Source organism: Protopterus annectens, chromosome 4.part0 (genome assembly GCF_019279795.1).
Source record: "Protopterus annectens isolate FY-2018-M chromosome 4.part0, PAN1.0, whole genome shotgun sequence".
Taxonomy (NCBI): Eukaryota; Metazoa; Chordata; order Ceratodontiformes; family Protopteridae; genus Protopterus; species Protopterus annectens.
In genome coordinates, this window is record NC_056733.1 from 1,264,990,468 (window position 1) to 1,265,006,186 (window position 15,719).

The 15,719-nt window shown below is 36.7% G+C and overlaps 1 protein-coding gene across 1 annotated transcript in view; it reads right to left on the reverse strand.

Moving 5' to 3' along the window:
* ARHGAP26 (Rho GTPase activating protein 26) overlaps positions 1-15,288 on the reverse strand; it is a 3,815,868-nt gene extending 3,800,580 nt beyond the window's left edge. Inside the window, exon 1 of the mRNA XM_044069158.1 lies at positions 14,748-15,288. Within this exon, the coding sequence (XP_043925093.1) occupies positions 14,748-14,901 (154 nt within the window). The 5' untranslated portion in view covers positions 14,902-15,288. The remainder of the gene's footprint in view (positions 1-14,747) is intronic.
* Positions 15,289-15,719: the final 431 nt, after the last annotated feature.

The window sequence follows — 15,719 nt, forward strand, 5'->3', positions numbered from 1 at the left end:
CTGCCTACTTAGAGGCAATCTCTGCTCGACTTACAAAGACATGTCTGACCCAGTTCTGTTAGAAATGCTACATCGAAAGAAATCCCAATCCCTCCACACCACACGCTCAAGACCTCAACCTCATTACCACAATCAACAGAACGTGCTGGAGGGACAGGTTCATAACCCAGAGACTGCCTAGGCTATGGAATAAACTTCCCACACATGTCAAACAGAGAACCTCATTGGCCCTCTTCAACATAAATCTTGATGAGTGAATGGGAAATAGAAAATTCACCCCAGGGATCACTCCACTGGCTCTACTCAAAGGCACTGGGAATGATGGTCGAGTGGCACGATGCTAGGGTAATCCTATGGGTTAGGCTTGGAAAGGCTCCAGAGCCATTAGCCTAGTACACATCTATGAACCTATAAAATATACACATTCTTCAAAACTGGTGTGTGTCAATTTTCTCATATTTAGGTTAGTTAAGCAGAGTTTCCTTTTAGTGTTGTCAGGTTTGGAAGGAGGAAGTTGTATTGTGGTAGGCAGGTGCGTTTTCCAATCTAATGCCGAAAGTTTCAGAAATAGCAAAACTTCGGCATTGGGGAGTGGGGTGTACATGCAAGTATTTGTGGGTTAGGGTTACAATAAGAGCCAGGGTAGGGGATAAATTGGGTGTAACATGGGTTTTATTGTGTTTGTGATGGGTTTAGAGTATATGCAAGTGTTTCCAGGTTAGGGAATTAAGGAAAAGGTTATAGTTCATGATGTGCATTTGCCATGCTATAGGTGGTATCCATGAGTGTCTTGAACAGTGGTATGCAGAGAGTTTTTCTAAGGCAAGTTTTATGACTGGGATTCGGACTATCACATATTAGTAAGGTGGTATGGGGGCGAGGACCCCTGCCCATTCTTACTAATGTGTGCTAACCCCGTCTCTAAATCCTTATCATAGAAAACCCCTTTCTGCAACACTTCCACTAATCAGACAAATTTGGTCTGAATATAGTGATAGGATTTTGGTTAAGGGATAACAAAAAGAAACTGTTTTCAGTTTGCAATGTTCCTTTTTTTTTTGACAGGTTGTAATTTATGGTAAGTTGTTTTTCTAAAATGAAAGCTCTGATCTTTTACGTTTTCGATGTTTTTCTTTTCTTATTGTTAGTTTTGAAGACATGCACACATATACATGCACAGAAGTCATATAAATTATTTATAGATCATTACAAATGCTAGCTCACAAGTAATTTAACTGTTTGCTCAACTGTATAAATAGTTGAAAAAGAGAACTTGTCTTGTTTCTACAGTGGAATGCACACGCACAAACTGACACTCCTACTGTGCTTAACCAGTGGCCACCTTTGCTCACTTCCTACACCACATCCATTCCACCCACACATCTGCAGTTTATATCCACTCCCACTTCATTTAAAAAGCACTATGTTTTAAGTTCAATCAAGTAAAACTACACTTTTCTCATTCTGTCCAACTAACACATAACATTATCATCTACCAAGTACCCTCTAGTTAAATATTGGATCGTATAAACATGCTTCCCTGCTACTAAATATATACCTACATACCTTAAACTTAACTACCTAATGTAGCTGTACATTACAGTTCAAAAGGAGTCCATTCCCCAAACAGTGCACAGCTGTTTTAATTGCGTTTGATTTTGCTCTGAAAAAACTTCGTAAGAGGCAAACATAATAGCTGCCAAGCACATTTCAATAAATTACAACTTACAATACTTTGCACAGCTTTTGTTCTATTAAATAACTTACCTAAATATCCATATATCCCACTAACTACACTCCCAGTCTCACAGAACACTTTAAATCTACAATATTACTACTTCCACGATCAACCAAACATCAGCACATATCAATATAAAATAGACTTCACAACTGTGAAATACATATTCACAATAACTCTCATTCTCAGGTTTTCTTAAAAAAATAAAATAAATAAACCTAATAACGGTTGATGTAGCTCAACAATAAACAAATCCAACTACAACAAACACACACACTGGTTGAATTACCAGCATGATGGACCATATATGCTAAATGCCGCCACTTAATGTCCACAAAAACAACCTGAAAATTTGTCCCAAACACTTCTAGGAAAAGCTTAGAAAGTACATTAGTCCTTTTCTTTGCTTAGTCTGCATAAAATTTTCCTAGCTCAAAACCTAAATCTATTCTACTAATTCCCTTACTGTGCTGTGATTTTTTGTTGTTACTTATCTTACTGGAAGTAAACAGCTGCATTTTGTTTGTCCTGTTCAAATGGCACAGATGGTGGCAGTGTCGACTCACAGCAAGAGGTTCTCTGGTTCGATTCTTGGTGTGCCTTTTGTGCAGACTCTGCATGTCCTCCCTATGTTTATATGGGTTTTCTCCGGATGCACTGGTTTCCTCCCACATTTCAAAGACATGCAGAAGGGGGACTGGACATGTTAAACTAGCCACAGGTGTGTGTGTGTGTGTGTGTGTGTGTGTGTGTGTGTGTGTGTGTGTGTGTGTGTGTGTAAGGAAGAAAAATGGCAGAAGGGTCAGCCAGTCAGCAGTGTGAACACTGGCTCTAGTCTAGATAATGGCTACTATTAATGTGACCCTCTGACCGCATGTGTACAAATGGGAAAAGGGGGGTGGAAGGATTTCAAGTACATAATAATCCCTTGTCCAAAGTAACAATCTCCAAATTAGCTAATGACTTAAACATAAAAACATATGGAACAAAGGTTGCTTTATAAGTGCAATTTGTGTTCATAAGAACATCTAAAATATTAAGCCATAAGAGTTTTAATACAAAAGCACAAAAAGCAGTTTCTTCAGAGGAAGCACAGGCCCGATTTTCAAATCAGTTGCTTAACACAGGACCACTGAAGTTATAGACCAAAAGAAGAACAAGCATCTGTATCAAAAAGGAATGCCACAGGTGTCAGTACTAAGGCCTTTACTGTCTTTTTATAAATGGATTTACCTGGGGACATATCAGACCCAAACTGCATACAGATGATGCAGTCCATATGAAAACAACTTAAACATATCCCTATAAAAAAATACGGCTTTTCTTTTGAATTGGCTGCAGAAAGTCAGACTAAGATTTAATGCACAAACATTAAGTTACACTCTTTAGCACCTACCACTATGTGTGTTACATCCAAGTAAGCCACTTGCACATGGGTTTTGTAATTGGGGCAGGCTTTCAAAAGGTAAGTCACTTTGTGAGCAAGTCCTTTGGAATCTCACCTCACATTATCTAAATAAACTGCTAACCATAACAGCTATAATGCATTTCCTTTTATACTCCTAATATATAAAGTTAAGAATGACAACTACTGTCTAACACTAAAAACTAGAAATTTTAGAAACAATATGGTACCTTGGTCTTTAGGCCCCCCTTCACCGTAGCCCTAGAAGAAAGAACATTCACAAAAGTTGCTTATGCCAGCTGGAGCAAACATACAAATGCTGACAACATAAACAAAGCAAACTGGTTTTTACAGTTATTTACAGAGACTTGCAGTAGCAGTTTCTCTTGACAGCAAAAAAAGTAACCAAAATTAATGAAATCAAAGGAATAATAAAAATAAAAAAACTCTATAACTACTAAATTACAAAACATATGCTACATTTAGTAACCTAGAAAGACCAAATGAGCGCCCATTTTCAGTTGAGGTTCTGGAAGACAAACACTCTAAGTCTGCCTGCAATGTGTATGTGCCCTATTCATTATTGTGATATTCACTGTATGAATTTTACTAAAGGTTTCCAATCACATAACCAAAATCTGAAGAATAATTTTGTGTAATAATGTATGCTACATTTCAGAATGCTGAACATAAAAAAATACTTTTACAATTTGTTTGTTTTACTTGTGTAAGTTTCAGAATTTGATTCAGAGTAATTATTGCCCTGTACACTGCCTCTGACTAACTGTCAAAATGACCTGGGCCATGGGATGTGCTTCAAAAGGATCCTTGGACCCACTTACCTAGTTAACAAACGTAAAGAAAGAAATCTAACAACCAGTTAAAAGCAAACAAAACTCAACTGATCATAACAGCCAACAGTCAACCAACTGTAGATAGTGTGTGTGCGTGTGTGTGTCTATACGTGTGTACACTATTTAATAATACATATACTTACATGTTTACAATATACAGGTTATTGCATGTGAGCGTACAAAGCACATGCATCTATATAAACTAAAACGGACATTTCTCCACTCTTTCTCCAGTTATGGTCAGCTGTCACAGAGTTTTTCACCTTTCCTATTTTTGGTCACACTTTTATTTTATTTTCATTTTTCAAATAGTGCTCGTGATTCCATTTGCGCGTACCCATCACACAATGTTTCTCGTTTGCAAGTGAAATGTCCTAAAGGTGGGGATCTTGCTGTGACGAAAAGCTAGCCCCATTTTGATAATTAAAAGGGGAGATAAAATGTTTGGTGTCCTATCCAATACCCTGGTTTAAATATAGTCACTAGATACTTAATGTTCTACCTTACAGAACAACGTCTGTATATTTAGGATCACCAACAGCAGTCACCCAGCAAGAAGCAAGCAACTTAGGATACTCAACCTTCTTCAAAGCAGAAACCAAGAGGGAGATTAATCAACTTAAGCATCCCGATGAGAAAAATGCAGAAGACAACCACTTCAACTTTTAGGCCACTAGTGCTGGCCAATTTTTTTCACCCTTTCTCACATAAAGCATTTCTACTCGCTGTGATAAGTCAGGCCCAATTCCAAAATACTTGCTCTCAGTACAAGTAACCACTTTCATTGAGAGCAACTCTTATGGTATCTGGCCATTTATAACCAAGGAGAGTTTGTCTAAGTACCAGACTTCAAACTGTGAGCCATATCTAGGTTCCAGCTGAGAGACCAAAACAATATATAATCGAACCAAAGTTAAAAATCTTTAACTTTAAGCCACAGGATCTTACTTAGTAATGCAGTTTCCTTTAAGAATTTCATGTTCTACAAGGGAGGCTCAGTTAGCATAACCACTACACTACATACAAATCAGAGTCCTAAATGTAGTAGGCACATTTAACATGATATTTGTTATACTTTTATTTAACTTTTTATCATCTTTTTCTTACCTGTCATATACACCATCAGGCATATTTAATATCCTGACTCAGTTTCCTCTTTTCGTCATCTCTTTCCTGCCCATCATATACACTATCACACATACCAGAGACTTCCTGAGCCTGCTTCACCTTTTAAGACTTCAAAGAAAGCAAATAATACTTCTATTTATGAAAGTTCAAACTTTCATCAGTACTTGTAATGATGCCCGAATGCCACCTGACCAGATCTTACTGTCAGGAAGCAACAAGTCTCTCCCCTTATAATTTGCGACAATTCCAAGAAAAATTACTACTACAACTATTGCTACAGCTACACCTACAACTACAACAATAACCAAGTACTCAAAAAGCCAAACATAGTGATGAACGTTTCAGAACATACTTTCAAAACAAGATGTTTTGAAAAAAATACCGCCAAAACACACACAAGTACTGCAGACCAAAGTGACTAAAATGAAAAAGAATAATGAAATAATTTCATAAACAGGATTAATGTCTGTCCCTTTTTATGTGGGAGGATCCTTATTTTGACAATTGAATCATGCAAAAAGAAAAAACCCTTAAAATGGCAACATCCTGAGATTTTAAGACAAAACAATACTTATTTTCCTCCAATAGCTGCACAAAACAATTACTGTATATCTGAAACAACGTAATATGATACAAAATTCTATAAAGTGAGCTTTTATTTTGGCAACAAAGTGAAGCCTTTTGCTCTGTTTGCAGGTATGGTTTATCCTGCAAAACTGCACAGTTCCATAAAAATATGTCCCATGTTGAGCATCTGAAAAAGGGGCAATCCTAATCACGGATGACTGCTTCAAGACTTGAGAGTTTCTACTGTAATTTATACATGAAGATACAGGGAAAATACAGCATAGAACAGTTCCAGAGCATAAAAAAACAGTTGCTCTTTCGGAGAAGCATTAGGTTAGTCCTATAAAATAACAAAGCATGTATTTTATGGCACCATTTCAACATGAAGGCATTTTTAATCATACCCTTTATGGTGATTAATATTAAAAAAAACAATGAACTTTTACCAGAAGCTTGTGAAACTGGCAGCTTGGTTACAAACAAAGAAATGAAATGCCCAAGCAACAGCCATTTAAAAAAGGAGAAAATACTGACCACTAAACAGATGCTACACTTCTATATAATGCTGTGGCTTTTGGCATTATTATAAACAGAATTTAGAGAAAGTTGAATAATGTCACAAGGTAGATTTAAAGCACAAAGGTTTATTCCACACAGGAGTCCACACTATATGCACCAGCTTTAATCCTTGTTCAGTCATGAACTTCTTCAAAGTGATTTAATTGATAAAATCCACTTCATTTAAATAGTTGAATGGCATACAATCAATCCTAAAACATGCCCCCTTATTTACATAACTAATGCAATATACTTGCATAAATAAATGTATTATAACTCATATATAAATACAATAACTAAATAATCTAAAACATCTTATTTAATATAAAACATATAAAATACTTCTGTATAAAATTCATCTTTCCAGAGCTTTTAATTTTAAAAAACATGCAAGTGAAAAACTATCATTCAATCCTGGCCATTGTAGGGGGTTCATCCTTAATTGCCATAGGGCTTCTTGTTTTTCTAATATTAATGCTCATGGTCCATCCCTTACATCTGATGTAATCACCTACAATATTCCAAATTTAAAAGTATGGTCAGAGTAATCCATATTATGCCTAGCCAAAGCATTTGTTTCCTTTTTGTTCCTTACATCTATTACATGTTCATAAATTCTGCTCTTTAGTTTCCGCTCTGTTTTCCCTATATAAAAACAGGGACATCTTGTGCAAACTGCGTAATACACTACTTTCTGTCGTACATGTACATCTACTGGTAATTTTCACTATAGAATTATTAATATTAAGTGAACTACCCTCATGAATATAACAATTACATGCACCACATTTTTTCATGTATCCATTTTGTGGATTCGCCTGTGTACATTCTAAAAAGTTTTTTTTTATAGTTCTACCCTTTTTATATACGATGGTAGGAAATTCACCCACTATATGTCTGGTATCTCTGTTGTTGGTCAATACCACCCAATTTTTAAACAAGATGTCGGCAATGTTCTTACTACTTTTATTGAAAAGTGTAATAAATGCACTGTTAAATTTCCTCTCATCAGAGATCTCCGAATTTTGATCTATTTCTTGAACCTGGGGTTGCATGTCAGCGCTATTAACAACCTTCCTCTTATTCCAACTTATTCCTTCCTGTTTTCTGGTATAGTTGCTGTATCTTTCGGCTTATCCCGGTTAGGGGTCGCCACAACGGAACTCCGGTCCGCTAATATTTGGTAGTGGATTTTTACGTGCCGAGTTACCAGCCCTGACGCACAACCTTCAACGAAGGCACGCCCATCCACGCATGCCTCCACACAGAAGACACTCTAGCTGAGAATCGAACGCGACAACATCTTGCTGTGAGGCGACAATGCTACCGCAGCACCACTACCGTGGGTTTTGGTATAGTAAAGGCTTAAAGTGTCCCCTCTCCCTTTTGTTTACCACTGCTAACATCACATCGTTTATTAATGAATTAGGGTATCCCCTCTTCTGAAACATATCATTGAGATGGTCACACTCATCCAGAAAACTTTCAAATTCGGATACCATCCATGCAACTCTTATATATTGGCCTTTTAACATGGCCTTCTTTTGTTTAAACGGGTGGGAGCTACTAAAATTAAAAAACTGTTTGAGTAAGTTGGTTTTCGATAAATTTCAGATTTAAACACCTTAAATACCTTGTCTTTCATTAACCTCACATCAAGGTACAGTATTTTATCAACTCCAACCGTGTGTGTGAATCTTAGAAAAGGAGCACACCCATTTAGGTATTCTAGAAACTCAGGTATAGTCTCCCCTGGCCCCTCCTAATACATAAAAATGTCATCCAAAAATCTCATATAACATGTACAATGGGAGAAATAGTTTGAGTATTTTTTCTCCCATTGTAACATTACAATATTAGCATATGCCCCCCACAAGCTGAACCCATCGAGATGCCCTCTGTTTGCAAATAGTACTTCTTGTCAAACAAAATAAAGTTGTTATGCAAGGCAATACTTAATAGATGTTCAAATTTGTTAATTTTTACCTGTGGTATATTCTTTTCCAAGAGATATTCACAAAAGTATTCTACCCCCTATGTTATGGGGTATAACAGTACAGAGGTCTTTTACGTCGATGGTAATGAAATACCCACCTTCAGTATATTCTAATTAATTTATTCTCTGTAGAAGGATTCTATATGTTTTATATTAAATAGGATGTTTTAGATTTAGTTATTGTATTGAATTGATCAATGAAATCACTTTGTAGAAGTTCCTGACTGAACAGGGACGAAAGCTTGTGCATATAGTGTGGACTCATGTGTGGAATAAACCTTTGTGCTTTAAATCTACCTGGTGACATTATTCAACTTTCTCTGTTTTCATCAGTTGTTCTCCAGCTCAGTGTGTGCCGTTTTTGCTTACAAGTTTATATTTGTGTTTTTTTCCTTGGTAGATGGCTTCTGGCACAGAGGAGGGAGGTTCACTGATGCGCTTCAGCCAAACACTTGCTGAGCTGAATAGCTCACTTGGCAACTTAACACAGCGTTTAGATATTCTTGACAAAGGCATTTGGAATCTAACAATCAATCTACTTCCTTAGCATAACAGGAAGTACACGACCCCAGAGCCCAAGCAAGCAGCAGGACACAATGGCTCATCTCTGGACACCAAAATGGATTTAACACTGATGTTTTTTTGGCCATCAACATCAGTAGAACAACAGGAATTAAACTATAATGCTTGCGACCAGAATTTAAGCAGGATAAACGGCTCTGCAACCAGACGAGAAGCCGTTAATAAAACTGAATGGCTGCATGTGGATCCCAGTTTTCTGCCTTGAAATGAAACTAATCCTGTAAGTGACAACTATTTTAATAGTTTACAAAAGCTAGACAGTTTACTCTTAAAAGTTAAGAAGTTGCAGATGGACAATATGTATTTTAAAGAACTTTTACGCCTCAAAATAGTGCCCAAAGGGCCTAGAATGTGGCGTTTCCCAACAGACTTGATCTGTAATTCTCCCTTTCATAAAGAATTACTTAACATGTTTGATCGCCATGGATTTGAATATTTAGAGCTGGTAATTAAACATAACCAAGCTGACAATGCAACTCTTAGTAAAGAAGCTGAGGACCTGAACAAAGTCATTGTTAACAACTCATTATATATACATAATTTATATGAATATAATTGTACTTTCAAAAGTATTAAAAGTCAACTGGAAAGCATAAATTGTGAGAGATAGAGTGTATTATGCCAACAATTCTGCCTACCCACAACCTCTGCAATCACAAGTGTGGGGCAGTAGGCATAGGAATAATTTGGAAACTGAGAGTGACACTGATTTTAGTTCCCACCGCTAAGGCATTCGGAATGCCTGAGAGACAGGAACAATCAGAATACATTCCAGCAAGAAGCCCCTCAAATGAACTGGAGAGGGAGAGGCAATTACAATCATCATCAGAGGGGAATATGAGGGGGAACTACAGAGTGAGGAGCCATGCTTGGAACTACATTCTAGATTACATCCTAGAATTATTGAAAACTCCACTGAGGACTTTAAAATATTCAATTATTCTGATGTACCCATTTGTAAGGAATTATGTGATATTTTTTTCCAAGTGTCTATCTTTTGTACCTGAGCTAAAGCTAAATATAAGTAAAACATTAGTTGACCTAAAACTATATATGTCAGAAAATGTAATTTAAACATGTTGTTCCATAATGCAAGTTACACAAGAAATCCTATATATGTATCTAGTACCTACAACCCCCTACAAACACATCCCTCCCTACAGTTATTTGAAAATCTCTGTGAAATAGATCTTCGTCATTTAGGAACCCTGAATCTTATGAATATAACTCATAATTTGTCTAGTGAGGAGAATGACTTACTGAGGTCTATTCAATGTAAGAGGGCGATTAGGGTCATGAAACCAGACCGGGGTGGGGGGGGGGGGGGGTGTCATCTTTTTTAAAGGAAAAACATACCTGAAGGCTGTTTCTACAAAGGGTATCACTTAATGAATTTAATGGTGCATTAAGGAAGATAAAAAATGAAATAAACCCTTTTATAGAAGAATAAATATGAATACGTAAAAAAACACTGCTGAATCAGGTAAACGCTACTATCCCAACAGTTCAAATAACAAATTACTGAAGAATGTAATGGGATAGAGTGAAGCAAGTAAAAATAAAATAGAATGAAGTAGTCCCAAATAATTGTAGATGTCGCCAAGTATTTAAAACACCACAAATGTATTATATAATGAATGTACATCGGATAAGCGCTTTCACTGTAGTAGCTTCCTCAGATCCTTCCCAAATCAAATAAGCATAAATCCAATTATATATAGCAAATAAAAACAATTAACCTATCAAATAACAATCACGCCTTAAAGGGAGAAGGAAGAAAAACACATTTAAACAAAAACTTATATAAATGACATTTAAAATATATATAAAGATATATAGGTAAAAATATATAGAGACATAATGTATATGCTTATGCATTTGCATGACATAATACAGATTTCATCTCACATTCCTACGTTGTCTCAACTTAGGTTTTATAGAGGCTTTTTCATTCAGCCCTGACCCCCTATCAGCTCTTAAAAGAACTATCCATTCACTTTCTTTGATTTCCGTGAGGGTCCCGATATCACCTCCCCTCCTATTCGGGATTAAAAAATTATAGAAGAATTGAATTGCATGTTAGTACCCCACCCTAAAGTCTCTTGCATGTTTGGTTTGCCTAAGCTACATAAAGATTTGCATGACCTCCCCATGAGACCCATTGTGGATGCCAGTGGTTCCATTATACAACCCATAGCAAAGTACTTGAATATTAAACTAAAGAATTTTGTATCTGAGGAGAAGAGTGTATGCAAAGACTCATGGGATTTTCTACAGAGAATAAATTTATTAGAATATACTGAAGGTGGTTATTACCATCGACGTAAAAGACCTTTATACTGTTATACCCCATAACATAGGGGTAGAATGGTTTTGTGAATATCTCTTAGAAAAGAATATACCACAGGTAAAAATTAACAAATTTAAACATCTATTAAGTATTGTCTTGCATGACAACTTTATTTTGTTTGACAAGGAGTACTATTTGCAAGCAGTGGGCGTCTCAATGGATTCAGCTTGTGGGGGGACATATGCTAATATTGTAATGTTACAATGGGAGAAAGAATACTTATTTAACTCAAACTATTTATCCCATTGTACATGTTATATGAGATTTTTGAATGACATTTTTATGTATTGGGAGGGGCCAGGGGAGACTATACCCGAGTTTCTAGAATACCTAAATGGGTGTACCCCTTTTCTAAGATTCACACACATGGTTGGAGTTGATGAAATACCCTACCACGATGCGAAGTTAATGAAAGACAAGGTATTTAAGGAGTTTAAGTTGGTTTTCGAAAAATTTCAGATTTATTCAAACAGCTTTTTACATTTTAGTAGCTCCCACCCATTTAAACAAAAGAAGACCGTGCTAAAAGGCCAATATGTAAGGGCTGCACGGATGGTATCCGAATTTGAAAGTTTTCTGGATGAGAGTGACCATCTCAAAGATATGTTTCAGAAGAGGGGATACCCTAATTCATTAATAAACAATGTGATGTTAGAAGTGGCAAACAAAAGGGAGAGGGGACACTAAGCCTTTATTATGCCAAAAGCAACAAGAAGAAATACGTTGGAATAAGAGGGAGGTTGTTAATAGTGCTGACATGCAACCCCAGGTTCAAGAAATAGATCAAAATTCAGAGATATCTGATGAGAGGAAATTTAACAGTGCATTTATTGCACTTTTCAATAAAAGTAGTACGAACATTGCCGACATCTTGTTTAAAAATTGGGTGGTATTGACCAACAACAGAGATACCAGACATATAGTGGGTGAATTTCCTACCATCTTGTATAAAAAGGGTAGAACTATAAAAAAATTTTTAGAATGTGCACAGGTGAAGCCACAAAATGGATACATGAAAAAATGTGGTGCTTGTAATTACTGTTATATTCATGAGGGTAGTTTATTTAATATTAATAATTATATAGTGAAAGTTACCAGTAGATGTACATGTGCGACAGAGAAAGTAGTGTGTTGCGCAGTTTGCACAAGATGTCCCTGTTTTTACATAGGGAAAACAGAGCGGAAACTAAAGAGCAGAATTTATGAACATGTAAGAGATATAAGGAACAAAAAAGAAACAAATGCTTTGGCTAGGCATAATATGGATTACCCTGACCATACTTTTAAATTTGGAATATTGTAGGTGATTACATCAGATATAAGACCATGGGCATTAATATTAGAAAAACAAGAAGCCCTATGGCAATTAAGGATGAACTCCCTACAATGGCCAGGATTGAATGTTAGTTTTTCACTTGAATGTTTTTTTTTAAATTAAAAGCATGTTTTTTAAAATTAAAAGCTCTGGAAAGATGAATTTTATACATAAGTATTTTATATGTTTTATATTTTATATTAAATAATATGTTTTAGATAATTTAGTTATTGTATTTATATATGAGTTATAATACATTTATTTATGCAAGTATATTGCATTAGTTATGTAAATAAGGGGGCGTGTTTTAGGATTGATTGTATGCCATTCAACTATTTAAATGAAGTGGATTTTATCAATGAAATCACTTTGAAGAAGTTCATGACTGAACAGGGAGGAAAGCTTCTGCATATAGTGTGGACTCCTGTGTGGAATAAACCTTTGTGCTTTAAATCTACCTGGTGACATTATTCAACTTTCTCTGCTTTCATCAGTTGTTGTCCAGCTCTGTGTGTGCCGTTTTTGCTTACAAATTTATATTTGCGTTTTTTTCTTGATAAACAGAATTTAGGACCAAAAGCATTAAATCCCAGAGAACCATTCCCACTAAACTCTACAACAGCAAAAACAAATGTTCTCCAAGACCAAAAAGAAAATACCCACTGGTGAAAAGCTACAGTTTCTATAAGAAAATGTGTCCTGAAGTTTATCAACATCTGAAACACAATTTGATTGCTGCCATTTAAGGAATAAATAATACTAAACGTATATTCACAAACAAAATTCAAAGATTTGTTTTTACTTATTTTACATATTTTTCACTAACCCAGTTGTTTCCAATAACCTGATGACATTCTATACAGGAGAACCTAAACTTACCACCAAGGATGGCACCTCAGCAGTGCATAATCCCCCCATTAACTGCATTGCAGTAGCATAATAGGCCTTAGGCAAAGGCCAACAAGGCGGGCGCCGGTCTGGTAGGGGCGCTTTTCCAGTATTTATTTGGTGTAGGTAGACCAAGATGGGGGGACCGTGTAGTGTGTTGCCTAGGGCGCCAGTTGACCTAAGGCCGCTCCTGAGCAGTAGTGGAACATGAGTCCAAACACCTGACAAGAGGATACAGCTATACATTTCTAAGGGCATATTTTAAATATCTAACGGCATATTTTAATATTTATCATCGTCATCATCCATCCATGCTATGAGTCTCATCTAACTCATATTAACTGGTGAACAGCCACAGTTATCCACAAAGTTTATGAAACAACTATGAGGCTGAAGTAAATTAGAAAACCTAAAACAAAAACAATGACTGCAACAAAAAAGTGGAATGATACAGCTTACTGAAAAAAAGACAAGCACATATGCCCACTCACACACACAGATGCAAACAATGCACGGTCAGAACTGATAAAAAACAATTAAAGGTGTTCTGTTCCCATACTGACTTCCAGACTATGACTACTAAGGAAAAAGGGGGGGCACACTTTTGTGTGCGTGGGGGGTACCAACTGCACTATGTTCTTCTCTCATTACACTACTGAAAACAAGCTTAGGAGCAGATTGATTCGTACCATGGTTATGCTGACATATTACCTGCAGGGGACAAACCTTGCCAGTTATGTAATGCTATAACCGTATATAACACATTTTATTCTGAACTTCTGTGAAAACATGGCTCTGAACACATTACCCAGATATCATTTACTAAAATGTTTTAACACAATTATTTTGTTATTTTTAGGTCCCCAATAGCATGCACTTTTTTTCTGAATTAAAACCACAGAACCTAGTATGGGGATCAGTAGCCTGGGAAGCTGCTTCTCAATTTTAACAGGAAGAAATGTTTAACAAAACAAGAAAAAAGGGCGCAATATGACAATCCACAACTCTTTCAACTGACAGCAAGTGCACCAGTGGTTACAAGTCTTCCCCGATCAGCGTTTGGGAGTAGAACAGTGCAAGTTGAAGAAATGCACAACAGCACCCCATTTTTCCACGAGCGTTTCAATGAATACTCTTAAATAACATTTCACTTTCGATGTGACAGCTGCACGCGGATGACAGTTACCTGAAATGTATCTCAGTAATCTCCCAACAAGAAATAAACATCACATTTAGCGGCTAAAAACAGAAAGTATGTTTAAATCTGAATAACAAAATGTATGCTTCCTGAACAGTTAGATGCAGAATTGCATCGATAGCCGGTATCCAGCATATTGGCAAACACTTTAATTTCATGTACACTTACTTTTAAGCGCAATGATGAGTGACTTTCCGTCCTTAAGTAGCTCCTTAATGAACTTGTTGGTTTTATCCAATTCATTTTCATGCGACCTTAGTCTCTCTCTGAATTGCGGGCCATCCAAATAGCAGTCACTAAATTCCAAAGCAGGCAGTCCCATACTGACCACAATAAAAACGTTGCTTAAAAACTGGTAAAATCCCTTTAAAATGTACAAGAACCCCCTACGTCCTTGCAGCTCCTACGGGAGAGAAATACACAGATCACTCAGTCTTCATCTGTCCTCCTAAGTGTAGAGCGCTACTGGTACTACTATGTACTGAGTGTAAGAGTCTCCTATTGCACTCTTAGCACTGCAGTTCATGTCAACCGCCCAACAACAAACAGTACTATGAACTCTTGCAGTTATCGCTCCCAAACAACTTGTCTTGGTCAAGTTTTACCCATCAGTCCCACAGAGTCAGTATCTCATACTCACACATGTGCATAACATACACGCGCACACACAAACACGCATGCACGTATACACACAAACTGCCAGACTTCTACATTGACTCGCATAGCTGAAGTAAAATCCCATCCGAGTGATGGCTTGGAGGACCAATAAGACTCTAGCCTTAGAAATAAAACGTCATATTGGAAGGGAAGTATGACAGGGTACCCAGTCAATTGGGTTGATGGGAGGGTGGGCGAAATTTGTCTCAGACAGGCGCAGCCGGTTTGCTGAGTTTTGTGTTAGTAATGTTCGTAAGAAATTTTGAGAGACTGTAAGTTTTTCTTAGGCTAGCATGTTAACTCCTTTACACACAGAGAAGAGCATCGTGCAAAAGTTGTATGTATAACGTATGATAGTTTTTTTTTCCTCGTAATCTGCCAGAAACAAGTTTATGTATTTCAGGTTTGCAGTAGTGGAAACCATGAAGGTGGGCATGACGATTGTCAACTGTGGCTTTAAAGAACTTTGCCAGTTTATTTCTT